Source organism: Scyliorhinus torazame, chromosome 8, assembly GCF_047496885.1.
Source record: "Scyliorhinus torazame isolate Kashiwa2021f chromosome 8, sScyTor2.1, whole genome shotgun sequence".
Lineage (NCBI taxonomy): Eukaryota > Metazoa > Chordata > Chondrichthyes > Carcharhiniformes > Scyliorhinidae > Scyliorhinus > Scyliorhinus torazame.
The window spans coordinates 114101260-114117481 of record NC_092714.1 but is presented as its reverse complement, the minus strand read 5'-3'; the positions used below and the strand labels follow the sequence as shown (position 1 = coordinate 114117481).

Genomic DNA, 16222 nt, shown 5'->3' with positions numbered 1-16222 from the left:
TTTTGCACGGCAAATTCGGCCACTATTGTCCTCGTATATGCCATTTTGTTATTAATCTTGCAGGAAGCAATACACCGCTGTTCTTTCTGGTAAAGCAACCGCTTTGAAAAGAATGCTCTACTGTTTCAAATTATATCTGATCCACAATTGGAAAGCAGAAGTCAGTGGTGCATTGGTGGACACCCAAGAAAATATGAGTACTTCACACAGCCACGTTGAACAGACACGTCTTCATAACTGACCTTTGCTCCAAGGAACAATACTGTTAATTAGCTCACGGAATGAAACCCATCTGATCTCCGTAGAACTGACGCAGGTCATTCTAATTGCAGAATCCTAAGTTCGACTTACTTATTCGCATCAACATTTACAGATGTAAAAATAAACTCTGTGTTATGGATGAGACAAAGAACCAGGCAAATTTACACAAAAGAAAACAAACGGAGAATACAATCCAGTTTTGGTGTCACACAGTTTTTATTTAGCAGTACAGCTTCCTTAACTGTTTAAATTAAATATTTGTGCATTTAAATGGAACATTTTAAACATCAAAACATTTAAGGAGCACAGTAAACAATTCTTGCAGCGCTTGCAGACTTTCATTCAGGCTTGGAAGGAAAAGCATTGCATATATTTCAGGCAAATATAAACCAAAGATTACTTTACATAGTCAGTGGTTATGAAAAATTTCAGACTGTACTTCACATAGATGAAAACACTTGGCAGCGTGGAAAGAAAGCTTGCATTTCCCAGTATTCCTTGGATATCGGACATAAAAGACACACATCAAATTCTGCAAAGTTCTCCTCGCTCAACAATTTCTTTTAACCATCCATAAGTTGCAACATATTCACAACGTAGTAGTCTTTCTGATTTAAAGTTGCTCAAGACGACCAGCATCATGCATGCTGAGCTCCATTGATTCCCTGTGAATTAGCTTCATGCTCCTCATTTCAAATTTCACTGCCACCTTCCTCTTGAGTGATTTTGTCCAAATTTTGTATCTCGGCAGACCACTCCTCAGGTTCTGTATTTCCATTCTGCTATTCCTATCCTCAAAAATTATTTTCTGACTGAAATGCGTTTTGTCTCGATACGTTTCTCTGTGCCTTCAGAAACCCAATCTTCCATTACACTGTCAACTTCTCTGCTAAACATTTCCCTCTTTTTTGCTTCTTTATCTTATTCCAATTCCATTGAATCTCTACAGTGCAGAAGAAGGCCATTCGGCCCAACAAGTCTGCACAGACCCTCTGAAAGAAAACCCTTCTTAGACCCACTCCCTCACCTTATCCCCATAACCCCACCTAACCTACACATCTGTGGACACTAAAGGGCAATTTAACACAGCCAAACCTGCACATCTTTGGGGTGTCGAAGGAAACCGGAGAACCTGGAGGAAAACCACACAGACCGGGGGAGAATGTGCAAATTACACACAGACAGAATTGAACCCGGTCTTGAATTTGTCAATATAATTTGTTATGTGAGAGGTACATTCTGGAAATACTTAAAAAAAAAAAAAAATTTAGAGTACCCAATTCATTTTTTCCAATTAAGGGGCAATTTAGCGTGGCCAATCCATCTACCCTGCACATCTTTGGGATGTGGGGGCGAAACCCACGCAAACACGGGGAGAATGTGCAAACTCCACATGGACAGTGACCCAGAGCCGGGATCGAACCTGGGACCTCGGCGCTGTGAGGCAGCAGTGCTACTCACTGCGCCACTGTGCTGCCTGTATTATGGAAATACTTGATGTCGGTTTTGTTTTTTGTCAATTGGGTGGGGTAGGGACAATCTGGCCATATTATAAATGTGTCTCCACTGCCCTGGCAACTGGATCAATTCTGCTGTATTTCTGACATCTGCTTTCTCCATGACTTTCCCTCCTCTTTGCAGAGGAGGCAGTCCATCCCTGGGCAGGATGTTCTGGCTACCCCACAGCATGTTTCTTGGCAGCAAAGGTGACTCACCATTGGCTGCCAGTGGGGGTCTCCTGGTCCCACCAATGTCGATGGCGTTTTGCATGGCTTGTTCATCCCGCCGCTGGGAACCCACTGGGAGTGGGGGAGGGGGTTTGCCACCATCAGCAGGGCCGAAAGATCCCATCGGCGGGAAGGGCAGAAAATCCAGCCCCCTGTTTCATCACTCAGGGAAGCTTAGAGGGTAAAATCTCCCAGTTATGTGTTGCTGCAAACTGAACCCCCAAATGTCTGGAATATCAAATCCAAACATTTTTCTTCAGTTCTTCCCCTTCCCTTGAAATTGGAATATGGTTCCAAGGTTTGAACTGGACTGCTCCATGCAACTCCATGTATGACTAAGCATTCATGCGCTCACTTCATCCAACTTTCATTGAAATACACTTTCCACTATATCTTACTTATTTATAGTCAGCAATATACCCTATTTTCTGTCCTGATAATCACCCTCTTCTTGCTCAAATGAACTTGTTGTTACAGCCCTTTTAACTTAAGCTTAGAAACCAAGATGACATAATCACAATTTTCTGAATGATATTCTGTATCAGGATAAAAAGATTCCCTTTGTCGACTTGTGTGTCATACTTATAACTTCCTTTCTTTGTCCTTTTCAAACTCTGGATATTTGGGATATACCTCTCTCACTCATTCTGAAGACGGACAGATTATGCCAGAATGAACATTTCATGACCACCAACTTTTGAAATGCCTAACTCCTGGTTTATCAATGACTAACCTTCTTGTTTGATGATCACTCACTAACGAGTATGATTGTCCATCTAAGAAATTCCATATTACTGGTCATGGGTTCTGTGGGTTCTTGCATGGCTGATGAGCCTGATCCTTGAGCCGCATCTTTGACCGCACACTTGGCAGGTGTTTCCGGGAGGTGGGATTGGTCCTTGGAATCTAGATTTCTGGTATTCCTTTCCCAGGCTCCTTTTCTAGGCCTCTTCTTGCTGTTGGGTGTCCTCGAAGAATTATGTCCCTTCAATCATGAGGTTCCTCCAAGTAGGTCTCTTCTGATTAAGGGTGTCCCAAACGTTGATGTCAATGTGCATTTTTTGAGGTAAACCTTCAGTCTGTCTTTGAAGCCTTTCCTTTGTCCTCCTCTTGTTCAGAAGCCTTCCTTGAGCTGGGCAAAGGGGATTTGCTGTGGCAGTCAGGACACTGATATCCTAGGCACATGGCTGGCCAAGTGGAGTTGGTGTCGGATGGTCATGGCCTCCTTCAAGGACAAGGATGTTTGCGCACCTGACCTCCCAACTGATGTGGAGGATCCATCTCAGACAGCGTTGATGGTACTACCACAGGGTCCTAAGAGGACCTCTTTATGTTGCCCAAGTTTCTGAGCCTTATAGAATAATTGGGAGGACGACCAGCTTGTACACGAGGATCTTGGTGATAGCATGAACGTCACGGTTAATGAAGACTCTCATCTATAGCCATCCAAAGTAGTTGCTTGTGGATTGGATATGATGTTGGATCTCTGCATCGATGCCAGCCTTAGAGGAGAGGTGGCATCCTCAGGTATGGGAAATGTTCCACGTTTGGTAGGGTTTAGGGTTTCTTTGTTAATCGTGATGGAGGTGGAGACTGGATCTTGTCCTGGGGTGGGTTGATAAAGAACTGGAGTCTTCTTGAGGTTGATGCCGAGACTAATTCTATGCTTCCGCGAAGGTGTCAAGCATGGCCTGGAGATTCTCTTCTGAGAGAGTGGAGCTGGCGATGTTATCTGCATGCTGATGTCCGAGCGATTTCAGTGTTGTTTTCTTCTTTGATTTCAACCAGTTGAGGTTGAAAAGTTTTCTGTCCATCCTGTAGATGATGTCCACTCCACTGGGAAGCTTGCTCTTGACAAGATGAAGGATGGTGGCGACAAAGATGGAGAAAAGGGTGGGAGCAAGGACACATCCCTGCTTGATTCCAGTCTTTAAAAAAAAATTTTTTTTTTAAATTCTCCTCCATTTTCACATTTTCTCCCACATTTACATCCATCAAAAATAAACAATAATCAGCAAGATATGTCAGTCCCATAATAACAACAACGATCCCATCTACCCACCAACCCCCAAACCTCAACCCGCATGTTTACATAAACAAATGACAAAAATAAATCAGGGATTACCCGTAGTCACCCTTAATCTTACACAGCTCCCACCCCCCCCCCCCCACCCCCCCCACCCCAGGCCTCCAGCTCCTCCCATCCACTGCCTCTTGTAAAACTCCTCCCCCTACCCTCGGTTCCTTCTCCCCCCAACTTTCCACCCCGGCTAGACCACTCGGACCCTGTTCTGCCAGGCTCCGATGGCCGCAGCCCCTCCCCCCATCTCACTCCCGTTCACTGGCCGGCACACACCGGCCAGCGTGGAGGCCCCCGCCCGGGTCCCTTTCCCACTTGCCCGGCCCCAGGAAAGCCCAAAGATCCCTTTTAGCACACAAACCCCGCCTATCCACCTACACCCCAAAGAACTCTCATTTCGAGTGAAAGTCCCGTCCCTTCCCTCGTCCAAATATATACCACATTGGCTCCTTTAGTCTCTACACCCGCGCGCAGTGATACAAAAAAGAAGAAAATACAGTCATGAGGTTACATCGGCACATGGCCATTCCTCAGTTTGTCAGTTCTGCCACAGTCCTTCTGCTTTCGCAAACTCCTCCGCTGCTTCCGCCGTTCCAAAATAAAAGTCCCTGAGCTTGTAAGTCACCCTCAGCTTCGCTGGATATACAATGCCGCACCGCACCTTGCTAATGTACAGTGCCCTCTTCACCCGGTTGAAGGCAGCCCACCTCCTTGCCAGCTCCACCGTAAAGTCCTGGTATACACGTATACCAGCTCCAGCCCACTGCACCATCCGCTTCTGCTTGGCCCAGCTCAGGACCTTCTCCTTCATCCTGTACTTATGGAAGCACAGAGTCACTGCCCTTGGCGGCTTACTCGCCTTTGGTACAGGCCTCCACGACCGATGAGCCCGATCCAGTTCATATCGGGAGGGGTCCTCCCCCTCCCCCAGTAGTTTTGCCAGCATCGCGGCAAAATACTCAGTCGGCTTCGGTCCTTCAACTCCTTCGGGCAGCCCCACAATCCTCAAATTCTGTCGCCTAGATCTGTTTTCCAGGTCTTCCATTTTTCCTCGCAGATTCTTGTTCGTGTCCATAACCTTCCGCATCTCTTTCCCCATCGAGGTAAGTTGATCACCGTGCTGCAATACCGTCTCCTCCACTTCCTTCAGCACCTCCCCTTGCTCTCGCACCTCCACCTCCGTCCTCACCGGGGATACCGTCTCCGCCACCAGCACACTCAAAGCCTCCCTCATCTCCTCCCTCACCGTCTCCATGCATTTCGCAATCTGCGCCAACTGCTTTTCAAATTCCGCAGCCATCACCTTGGTTATTTCTTCAGCAGTAAGCAGTGCGGCCTTCCCTGGTGCTCCAGCCTCCATTTTTCCTGGTGACCCCACGGTGACCTTTCCACTCCCCGACGGACCTCCAGCTGGGTTTTTTTCGGCCGTTTTTCTGCTCACCCTCGACATTTTTCTTTGTTCTTTTTTTCCTCCTGTGTCTTCTCAGTGCCTCCTCCGTGCCTTCTCCCTTCTTCTGCCGCCTCCGCGGACCTTGGGACCGGGCTTAAAGCCCCAAAATTGCCGTTCCCGAGCGGGGGCTCTCCATTGTGCGGCCGCCTCCCGCCCACCGTCACCGGAAGTCCGCTTGATTCCAGTCTTGACCTCAAAGTTTACTTTATTATTTCCGTCGATGAGGATGGTCACCACAATATTGTTGTGGAGGAATTGGAGAATGTTGATGAATTTCTCTGGACAGCCTGCCTTTGACAGGGTCTTCCATAGCACTTCCCAATTGACTGAGTCAAAAGCCTTGGTCAGATCGATGAAGATCGATGTAGAGTGGTTGATGTTGTACCTGGAATTTCTCTTGAAGTTGCTGAGCAGTGAAAATCATGTCCGCTATTCCATGGTTTTGTCGGAAGCCATGAAGGAATTCTTCAGAGACTGGAGAAGGCAGCTAGTGAGTATTTGGGCGATGATCTTCCTGGCCATGGAGAGTAGGGAGATTCCTCGGTAGTTCCACAGTCCGCTTTCTCTCCTTTCTTGAAGATGGTGACAATGATGCCATCCCTGAGGTCAGCAGAAATTTCTTCTCTGACCTAGATTTGCAGCAATAGCTGAAGGGGGTGGAGTTTCCAGTCCACTCCCGCGGCTTTTCCATTCAAGTTCATTCAGGCTTGGTGGGAGTCCGATACCATCTTTGATGGGGAGTTGGGGGATTTCCTCAAACATGCTTTCATCTATGGTTGTATCACGGTTTACGAGTTCTTTGTGTTGACTAAAGGACGATTAACTATCTTATATTAATTTCCTTACATTGAAAACCCATGTTTATCATCACCTATTCGTCATTTCTTGATTGACCTCATCTGTCTTTGTCCTAGTTGACAGGCTGATCCCTGACCTTTGACCCTTCGATTGGTTTCTCAACATCATAGAAACCATGAAAGGCAGCTCTGAAGTTTCATATTCACTATTTCAATGAAAGGCTGGCGAAAAACTGTACATGAATGGGAAATTCACGGAACATACCCATTAACATAACAGCTTTATAGATGATAACAAAGTATTTTGAAGATTTTAATGGATTGTAAGAATGTACTTCCTTCATAACAACAATTTTATTTTGGCGGTTGGGAGTGGTTGGGAGTAAGAGGGTATAATCATTCAGATCCCAAATAATAACATCCTTAAGACTTCATTTAGCAAGCTAAGATCCTGAGGAACGCTCTCCTGAACTCAGTGTTGAAGGTAGTGTATATGATAGGGTTTACTGCACTATTGACATATCCGAGCCAGGTCGTAGCACTGTAAAGTTCTGTTGACACGTGGCATTTCTTGCAGTGGATCTTCAATATGTGCGTGATAAAAAATGGCAACCAGCATACCAGGAATATACCTACGAGAGAGAAAGATAACAAAGTAATATAACAAAAATCCTTACACAACCTTTCTTGAACATCTTGCTCTATTCAACAAAACTGTTTTTACTTCATCAAAGGAATGCTCCCAAATGTGTTCCAGCTGTTCTGTCAGTCATACATATCGATAATGTATAATGCATTCCACACCATGCCTAGATAACTGTAAAGAATGCCCACCTAGTTGGTTCTGGGCTGGTGCAATACCTGGCCAGCAAAAATATAGTGGTTCCTGGGGCTCCTGTGGAAGATGGTAGTAAAAATGGCAGTTAGTGGGGAACTGCTCCATTGCCCTGATTGCTCAGCGCGACTGAGATTAAATCAGCCAAATTATTATTTTCGTGTTGACCCAACTACAGATTTGGAATTAATACTTTCACTGCAATGAGATTTTTCTTGCCACCTAACCAAACCATCAGATTTCTAAATCAGTCAGCATTTAGAGTTTTACAGTGGTAACTTTAAAAAGAAACTATTAGAAAGAATTGCCATCAGTAACGGGAACTCAATCTGTCTAATTACTGTGAAGCAACAAATTAAATGCTTATCTATGTAAATAAAAAAGTGCAGTCCAAGTCGGGGAGGAAGTCATACTTGAACTGTACGATGCTCTGGGCAGATCACCCTTTCAGTGCTGTGTCCAGTTCTGGTCACCCAGACCCAAAGAAGACATTAAAAAACGAGAGGCAGTTCTGAGAATCAAACATGCCTGATCTTTAGTTGAATTATGAACAAAGAATGAACAAGAAACTTCGGCTTTTCACCTCTGAAAATTGCATGATGAGGTATAAGGTTGTAAATGGTAGTAAGTTCACGAACCCTACTTCAAACTAAAGTCAAATTTTGAACCAAAGCTGGACATTTTTCACACAAAGATGATTCATTCTGTTATGTTCCAACAACTGCTTGTTTTCATATGGTATTAGCTACTTAATTTCCAGATCTTCCAGAATGTTCCTATTAAGTATTAAAAGCATTACAAGAGAGATGTAACTGATAGAATGTGCTTACCCCAATCATAGTGCTCATCTAGTGTTCAATTAATATTCCAGTACCATACAGATCAAAAAGGTGGACTGGACTTCTGCACAGAATAGTGTAGGCAAACACTCAAATTAATTAACGAAACAACCCTGTAATTTGGAACTGTTGGATCATTTTGGAAGGACTAGCTAACATGACCAGAACACTGTTCTTTACCTTGCGCTATTTTTAGTTCCATCTAGAATAAATAAAAGATTCCTGTGAGGGATTTCCTGATAGCAGCTTCACTGACTAATTTTTACCAATTCAAAAAATTGCATAAGCAAAATGGAACTGAGCCCATTCTGATGTATTCAAAATGTTTCTAAAATTACAAGTCACTTTCTCTTGTTGTTCATGAACAATTTTAAAAATGAATAATCAAATACATGCTTACATAAATCTATACATCTGTGTCTCTGAGTTACATTACTCCCACAAATAAATCTTTGTAATTCTTTGTCATACATCAATAAATCTGCCACGGATACTTCCTGTCACTTGTTTTGTATCAAAATAGAAATTTCCAAAACAGATAATCTTAACGAATTATGTGTGGATATCAAAACTATATGTAATATAAATAGAGATGCTACTATCAATGTGAGGTGGTCTCACATCTCTCACCTTAATGTGCTCAGGAATCAGATAACCATTCCAACTTCCAAGAATATTGGTATTTTCCGTTTGAAGCACACTCAACCAACTTCATATTGATATAATAGTGTCAGTGTAACTACATCCTATTGCTCAGGCTCAGTGTTCTTAATCTCCCGTGAGATCCCGAAGGAGGCCTCGTGCTGCAGTGGTAGCGTCTCTACCACTGGATCAGAAGCTCCTTTCGAGCCAATGGCTGGACTTGTTGGCCACGGAAGGAGCACTCAACAAAGTTCAACGGGCTAATTATCAGTTCGGGAATCCTTTCACCAGTTTCCCCCACTGTTCCCCAAAGGATAAAAAACACTAGGTGCGAAGATATACTTTAAAAAAAGTGAGAACACAGGTTCTTATTTGAGGAAGACAAGATATGAGCTAAACAAATAAGAAATGTTTGTTTGTGCTGTGATAGCTGATCTCTGCAGGGGTAGAGGTAGGGCACTGCAATCAGAAACAGCATTCCCTAGCCTCTGTGAATAAAATCATCAAAGGTTTCTATTCTTGATTAGTATCCAGTATAGAATCATAGAATTTACAGTGCAGAAAGAGGTCATTAAGCCCATCGAGTCTGTACTGGCACGTGGAAAGAGCACCCTACTTAAGCCCAAGCTTCCAACCTATCCATGTAACCCAGTAACCCGACCTAATCTTTAGACACTAAGGGGGAATTTAGCATGGCCAATCCACCTAACCTGCACATCTTTGGACTGTGGGAGGAAACCGGAGCACCCGGAGGAAACCCACACAGACACAGGGAGAAAGTGCAAACTCCACACAGATAGACACCCAAGGCCAGAATTGAACCTGGGACCCCTGTGAGGCAGCAGTGCTAACCACTGTTCCACCTGTAGACCCTGCTGGAAAATATATGGAATTCTATAGAATAGCTTACAATTATTGTCTTAAGTTAAAGCTTTTTTTTCCGTTCCCTAATTCAACAGCTAATAAAAAAAGTGTTCTCAAGAAACAGGAAAATGAATACCTCTTTGATTTTTCTCCTGGATTGCTTGTAGCACAGGCCAGGAGATTAATAGTTAATTCCTGGAGACTCCATGATAGCCATGGAAGGTTGGGAACCGTATTTAGGAGAGGAGAAGAGTGAGGCCTCATCTGAGCTTTAGATCTAGGATACAGGATAGAAGCTCTTGTCCTTCCAAAGGGTTTTCAGACTACATTGTCTTCACATATTTACGATTTATTTAACTTTCTAAGATAGGAAGCAAATGACTTGATACTTACCCAGAACAATGACCAACATCCGGGTTGCTTTCCTTTCTCTCAGTTGCAGGTTCCTGCGTTTCAATATAGGTCTCAGGGAAGTTGTGGTTTTACCGCTGGACAGTTTTTTCACTTCAGAAGCATGCCTTGTTGTACAGATGCTCCTTCTCTCAGATTCCTCAATCCCATTGTCTGATTTTGCAAATGTTGCATGGCTCATACTGCAGTAATTTGCTATTTCAACTGGTGCCAGCAGTTTATTACTTGGAGAAAGTCTCTTCTGTTTATTAAACTTCAAACAAGTGAACGAATGTAAGCTTCTGGGAAAGTTTTCTACCTTTTCCTAGTCGTAAGAACATGGAATTACTCTTATGTTGGCAAAAAAGGTATAGCAACAATAATTCAAAATATTTGTCAAACAATCAGCAGTTATGGAAACTGAAACACATGGAAAAAATGCTGGAAATAAATCAAGAGGTAATCTGCAGAAATAAGTGTGTCATTTGTAAATAATACATTTATTATAAGATAATATATTTATGTATATTTATATATTTATTTATAACATAATTAATTGAATGTTGCAGGGCGTGTTCAGAGAGCAGTTAATAAAGCATATTGTATCCTAGGTTTTATTAATGGGGCATTGACTACGAGAGTAAGGAGGTCATGTTGAACTTATATAAGACAGGCCTCATCTGATGTACTGCATCCAGTTCTGGGCATAATGCCTGAGGAAGGATATGAAGGCATTGAAGAGAGTACCGAGGTGATTCACAGGAATGATTCCACGGATAAACAGCTATAGCTATGAGGAAAGATTGGAGAGTTTGGGACTAATGTTCTTGCAAAAAAGAAGGCTGAGAGGAGACTTGATAGAAGTATTCAAAATCCTGAGGGGTATGATTCCTCTCAAGAGTACATCAAGAACTAGAGGACTAGATTCACAATAATGGGCAAAAGGAGCAGAAGTGATATGAGGAACAAACGTTTCACCCAGAGGGTTATTGGAGTCTGGAACAAACTTCCTGAGAGGGTGGTGGAGGCAGGTTCGATAGAGGTATTCAAAAGAGAATTGGATTGTTATCTGAGAAGAAAGACTGCATAAGGCAAGAGAGTGGGATTAAGTAGAATGTTCTTTCAGAGAGTCAGTGCAGACTTGATGGGCTGAATGGCCACCACCGCACTGTAAAGATTCTGTCATTCTGAAATGAGCAATTGATTGTTCAGGTGAAATATTTGACAAAAAGACTTGCATGTATTAAAATACTTGGCAGCTAATTCATTACTTCCTACTGTTGTAATATAGGAAACACGGCAGTCAGTTTGCAAGCTCCTATGATCAGCAATGTACTAATGAGCAGATATTCTATTTTTGAGAAGTTGCTTGAGGGATACGTATTCACTGGGACACCAGGGATAACATGACTGATCTACATCAAAATAGTGTCATGAGATTATTTACATTGACCTTAGAAAGCAAATAGAAACTATAGAAATATTACAGCACAGAAGGAGGCTATTTGGCCTATTTTGTCCATGCCAGCGCGAGAGTACCGGGTGAGTTCAGGTGCCAGGTGCCCTTTCTAATCCCAACTTCCTTCACCCGGTCCATAGCCCTGTAGCTTACAAGGTGCAGATCCAGGTACTTTTTAAAAGAGTTTTGGGTCTTTGCCTCCACCACCAACTCAGGCAGCGAATTCCAGACTCTCACTACTCTCTGCATCAAAAGGTTCTTCCTCTTGTCCGCTCTACACCTTTTGCCATTTATCTTGAATTTATGTCCACTGGTTTAAAGTTCTCCACCAGGGGAAACAATTTTATTCTGTCCACTTCATCTCTTCCCCTCATAATTCTGTACACCTCAATTAGAACACCCCTCAGCCTACTTTGTTCCAAGGAAAATAACCCCAACCCATCACAGAGATTTAAAAAGCGCGGGAGCTGCGAGTCGGAGCGGAGATTTAAAAAGCGCAGGAGCTGCGAGTCGGAGCAGAGATTTAAAAAGCGCGGGAGCTGCGAGTCGGAGCAGAGATTCAAAAAGCGCAGGAGCTGCGAGTCGGAGCGGAGATTTAAAAAGCGCAGGAGCTGCGAGTCGGAGTGGAGATTTAAAAAGCGCAGGAGCTGCGAGTCGGAGCGGAGATTTAAAAAGCGCAGGAGCTGCGAGTCGGAGCGGAGATTTAAAAAGCGCAGGAGCTGCGAGTCGGAGCAGAGATTTAAAAAGCGTGGGAGCTGCGAGTCTGAGCGGAGATTTAAAAAGCGCGGGAGCTACGAGTCGGAGCAGAGATTTAAAAAGCGCAGGAGCTGCGAGTCGGAACAGAGATTTAAAAAGCACGGGAGCTGCGAGTCGGAGTGGAGATTTAAAAAGATCACTGCCTAGTTTCGGGAACCGTTCGGAGGAGGAGGAGCAGTCTCTGTCAGGGAGAGAACCTGAGAACATCTAAGACCCTCAGAAGGTAAGTAAGTGATTTTTACTCATTTTTACTTTTATTACCTTTTCAAATTGTGTGTGTTGGCGGGGGGGAGAAACTGAAGTGACATCACAGAAAAGCTGTGACCTGAGTGGCTGGTTGGAAATCTACACTAAATTTAAAAATTAAGCATTGGTAACTAATTAAACATAATTACTTAATTATAATTTAGAGGGGTATCTAAGCCAGAGATCAGAGAGTACTATATTTAGCTTTCACATTTATAGTAGAAATCTAGTGCGAGGAAACAGATAGTTAACAGTAACTTTCTTTTTTAAATTTTAACTTTTAACTTTAATTTACTAATTAATTGATGCAAAGTCAGTTAGAGGGGTGCAGTGCTCTGACTGTGAGATGTGGCAGGTCCGGGAGGCTTCCAGCGACCCGGGTGGCTTCATCTGCAGAAAGTGCACCCAACTGGAGCTCCTCACAGACCGCATGGTCGGTTGGAGCGGCAATTGGATGCACTTAGGAGCATGCAGGTGGCGGAAAGCGTCATAGATAGCAGTTATATAAATGTGGTCACACCCAAGGTGCAGGCAGAGAAATGGGTGACCACCAGAAAGGGCAGGCAGTCAGTGCAGGAATCCCCTGTGGTTGTCCCCCTCTCGAACAGGTATACCCCTTTGGATACTGTCGGGGGGGATAGCCGATCAGGGGAAAACAGCAGCAGCCAGAGCAGTGGCACCACGGCTGGCTCTGATGTTCAGAAGGGAGGGTCAAAGCGCAGAAGAGCAATAGTAATAGGGGACTCTGTAGTCAGGGGCACAGATAGGTGCTCCTGTGGACGTGAAAGAGACTCCAGGATGGTATGTTGCCTCCCTGGTGCCAGGGTCCAGGATGTCTCCGAACGGGTAGAGGGCATCCTGAAGGGGGAGGGCAAACAGGCAGAGGTCGTTGTACATATTGGTACTAATGACACAGGCAGGAAGGGGCATGAGGTCCTGCAGCAGGAGTTCAGGGAGCTAGGCAGAAAGTTAAAAGACAGGACCTCTAGGGTTGTAATCTCGGGATTACTCCTTGTGCCACGTGCCAGTGAGGCTAGAAATAGGAAGATAGAGCAGCTAAACACGTGGCTAAACAGCTGGTGTAGGAGGGAGGGTTTCCGTTATCTGGACCACTGGGAGCTCTTCCGGGGCAGGTGTGACCTATATAAGGACGGGTTGCATCTAAACTGGAGAGGCATAAATATCCTGGCCGCGAGGTTTGCTAGTGTCACACGGGAGGGTTTAATTTAGTATGGCGGGGGGTGGGCACGGGAGCAATAGGTCAGAAGGTGAGAGCATTGAGGGAGAACTAGGGAATAGGGACAATGTGGCTCTGAGGCACAGCAGACAGGGAGAAGTTGCTGAACACAGCGGGTCTGTTGGCCTGAAGTGCATATGTTTTAATGCAAGGAGTATTACGGGTAAGGCAGATGAACTTAGAGCTTGGATTAGTACTTGGAACTATGATGTTGTTGCCATTACAGAGACCTGGTTGAGGGAAGGGCAGGATTGGCAGCTAAACGTTCCAGGATTTAGATGTTTCAGGCGGGATAGAGGGGGATGTAAAAGGGGTGGCGGAGTTGCGCTACTGGTTAGGGAGGATATCACAGCTGTACTATGGGAGGACACCTCAGAGGGCAGTGAGGCTATATGGGTAGAGATCAGGAATAAGAAGGGTGCAGTCACAAGGTTGGGGGTTTACTACAGGCCTCCCAACAGCCAGCGGGAGATAGAGTAGCAGATAGGTAGACAGATTTTGGAAAAGAGTAAAAACAACAGGGTTGTGGTGATGGGAGACTTCAACTTCCCCAATATTGACTGGGACTCACTTTGTGCCAGGGGCTTAGATGGGGCAGAGTTTGTAAGGAGCATCCAAGAGGGCTTCTTAAAACAATATGTAGACAGTCCAACTAGGGAAGGGGCGGTACTGGACCTGGTATTGGGGAATGAGCCCGGCCAGGTGGTAGAAGTTTCAGTAGGGGAGCATTTCAGGAACAGTGAGCACAATTCAGTAAGTTTTAAAGTGCTGGTGGACAAGGATAAGAGTGGTCCTAGGGTGAATGTGCTAAATTGGGGGAAGGCTAATTATAACAATATTAGGCGGGAACTGAAGAACCTAGATTGGGGGCGGATGTTTGAATGCAAATCAACATCTGACATGTGGGAGGCTTTCAAGTGTCAGTTGAAAGGAATTCAGGACCGGCATGTTCCTGTGAGGAAGAAGGATAAATACGGCAATTTTTGGGAACCTTGGATAACGAGAGATATTGTAGGCCTCGTCAAAAAGAAAAAGGAGGCATTTGTCAGGGCTAAAAGGCTGGGAACAGACGAAGCCTGTGTGGAATATAAGGAAAGTAGGAAAGAACTTAAGCAAGGAGTCAGGAGGGCTAGAAGGGGTCACGAAAAGTCATTGGCAAATAGGGTTAAGGAAAATCCCAAGGCTTTTTACATGTACATAAAAAGCAAGAGGGTAGCCAGGGAAAGGGTTGGCCCACTGAAGGATAGGCAAGGGAATCTATGTGTGGAGCCAGAGGAAATGGGCGAGGTACTAAATTAATACTTTGCATCAGTATTCACCAAAGAGAAGGAATTGGTAGATGTTGAGTCTGGAGAAGGGTGTGTAGATAGCCTGGGTCACATTGAGATCCAAAAAGACGAGGCGTTGGGCGTCTTAAAAAATATTAAGGTAGATAAGTCCCCAGGGCCTGATGGGATCTACCCTAGAATACTGAAGGAGGCTGGAGAGGAAATTGCTGAGGCCTTGACAGAACTCTTTGGATCCTCACTGTCTTCAGGTGATGTCCCGGAGGACTGGAGAATAGCCAATGTTGTTCCTCTGTTTAAGAAGGGTAGCAAGGATAATCCAGGGAACTACAGGCCGGTGAGCCTTACTTCAGTGGTAGGGAAATTACTGGAGAGAATTCTTCGAGACAGGATCTACTCCCATTTGGAAGCAAATGGACGTATTAGTGAGAGGCAGCATGGTTTTGTGAAGGGGAGGTCGTGTCTCACTAACTTGATAGAGTTTTTCGAGGAGGTCACAAAGATGATTGATGCAGGTAGGGCAGTGGATGTTGTCCACATGGACTTCAGTAAGGCCTTTGACAAGGTCCCTCATTGTAGACTAGTACAAAAGGTGAAGTCACACGGGTTCAGGGGTGAGCTGGCAAGGTGTTTACTGAACTGGCTAGGTCATAGAAGGCAGAGAGTAGCAATGGAAGGATGCTTTTCTAATTGGAGGGCTGTGACCAGTGGTGTTCCGCAGGGATCAGTGCTGGGACCTTTGCTGTTTGTAGTATATATAAATGATTTGGAGGAAAATGTAACTGGTCTGATTAGTAAGTTTGCAGACAACACAAAGGTTAGTGGAATTGCGGATAGCGATGAGGACTGTCAGAGGATACAGCAGGATTTAGATTGTTTGGAGACTTGGGCGGAGAGATGGCAGATGGAGGTTAATTCGGACAAATGTGAGGTCATGCATTTTGGAAGGTCTAATGCAGGTAGGGAATATACAGTGAATGGTAGAACCCTCAAGAGTATTAAAAGTCAGAGAGATCTAGGAATACAGGTCCACAGGTCACTGAAAGGGGCAACACAGGTGGAGAAGGTAGTCAAGAAGGCATACGGCATGCTTGCCTTCATTGGCCGGGGCATTGAGTATAAGAATTGGCAAGTCATGTTGCAGCTGTATAGAACCTTAGTTAGGCCACACTTGGAGTATTGTGTTCAATTCTGGTCGCCACACTACCAGAAGGATGTGGAGGCTTTAGAGAGGGTGCAGAAGAGATTTACCAGAATGTTGCCTGGTATGGAGGGCATTAGCTATGAGGAGCGGTTGAATAAACTCAGTTTGTTCTCACTGGAATGAAGGAGGTTGAGGGGCGACCTGATAGA

The 16222-nt window shown here is 44.6% G+C and overlaps 1 protein-coding gene across 1 annotated transcript in view; it reads right to left on the bottom strand.

Moving 5' to 3' along the window:
* Nucleotides 1-5315: 5315 nt before the first annotated feature.
* Nucleotides 5316-16222, bottom strand: part of drd3 (dopamine receptor D3) — a 165522-nt gene continuing 154615 nt past the window's right edge. Inside the window, exons 6-7 of the mRNA XM_072514051.1 lie at nucleotides 9889-10210; nucleotides 5316-6947 (exon numbers count right to left, since the gene is read on the bottom strand). Coding sequence (XP_072370152.1) covers nucleotides 6751-6947; nucleotides 9889-10210 — 519 coding nt within the window. The 3' untranslated portion in view covers nucleotides 5316-6750. The remainder of the gene's footprint in view (nucleotides 6948-9888; nucleotides 10211-16222) is intronic.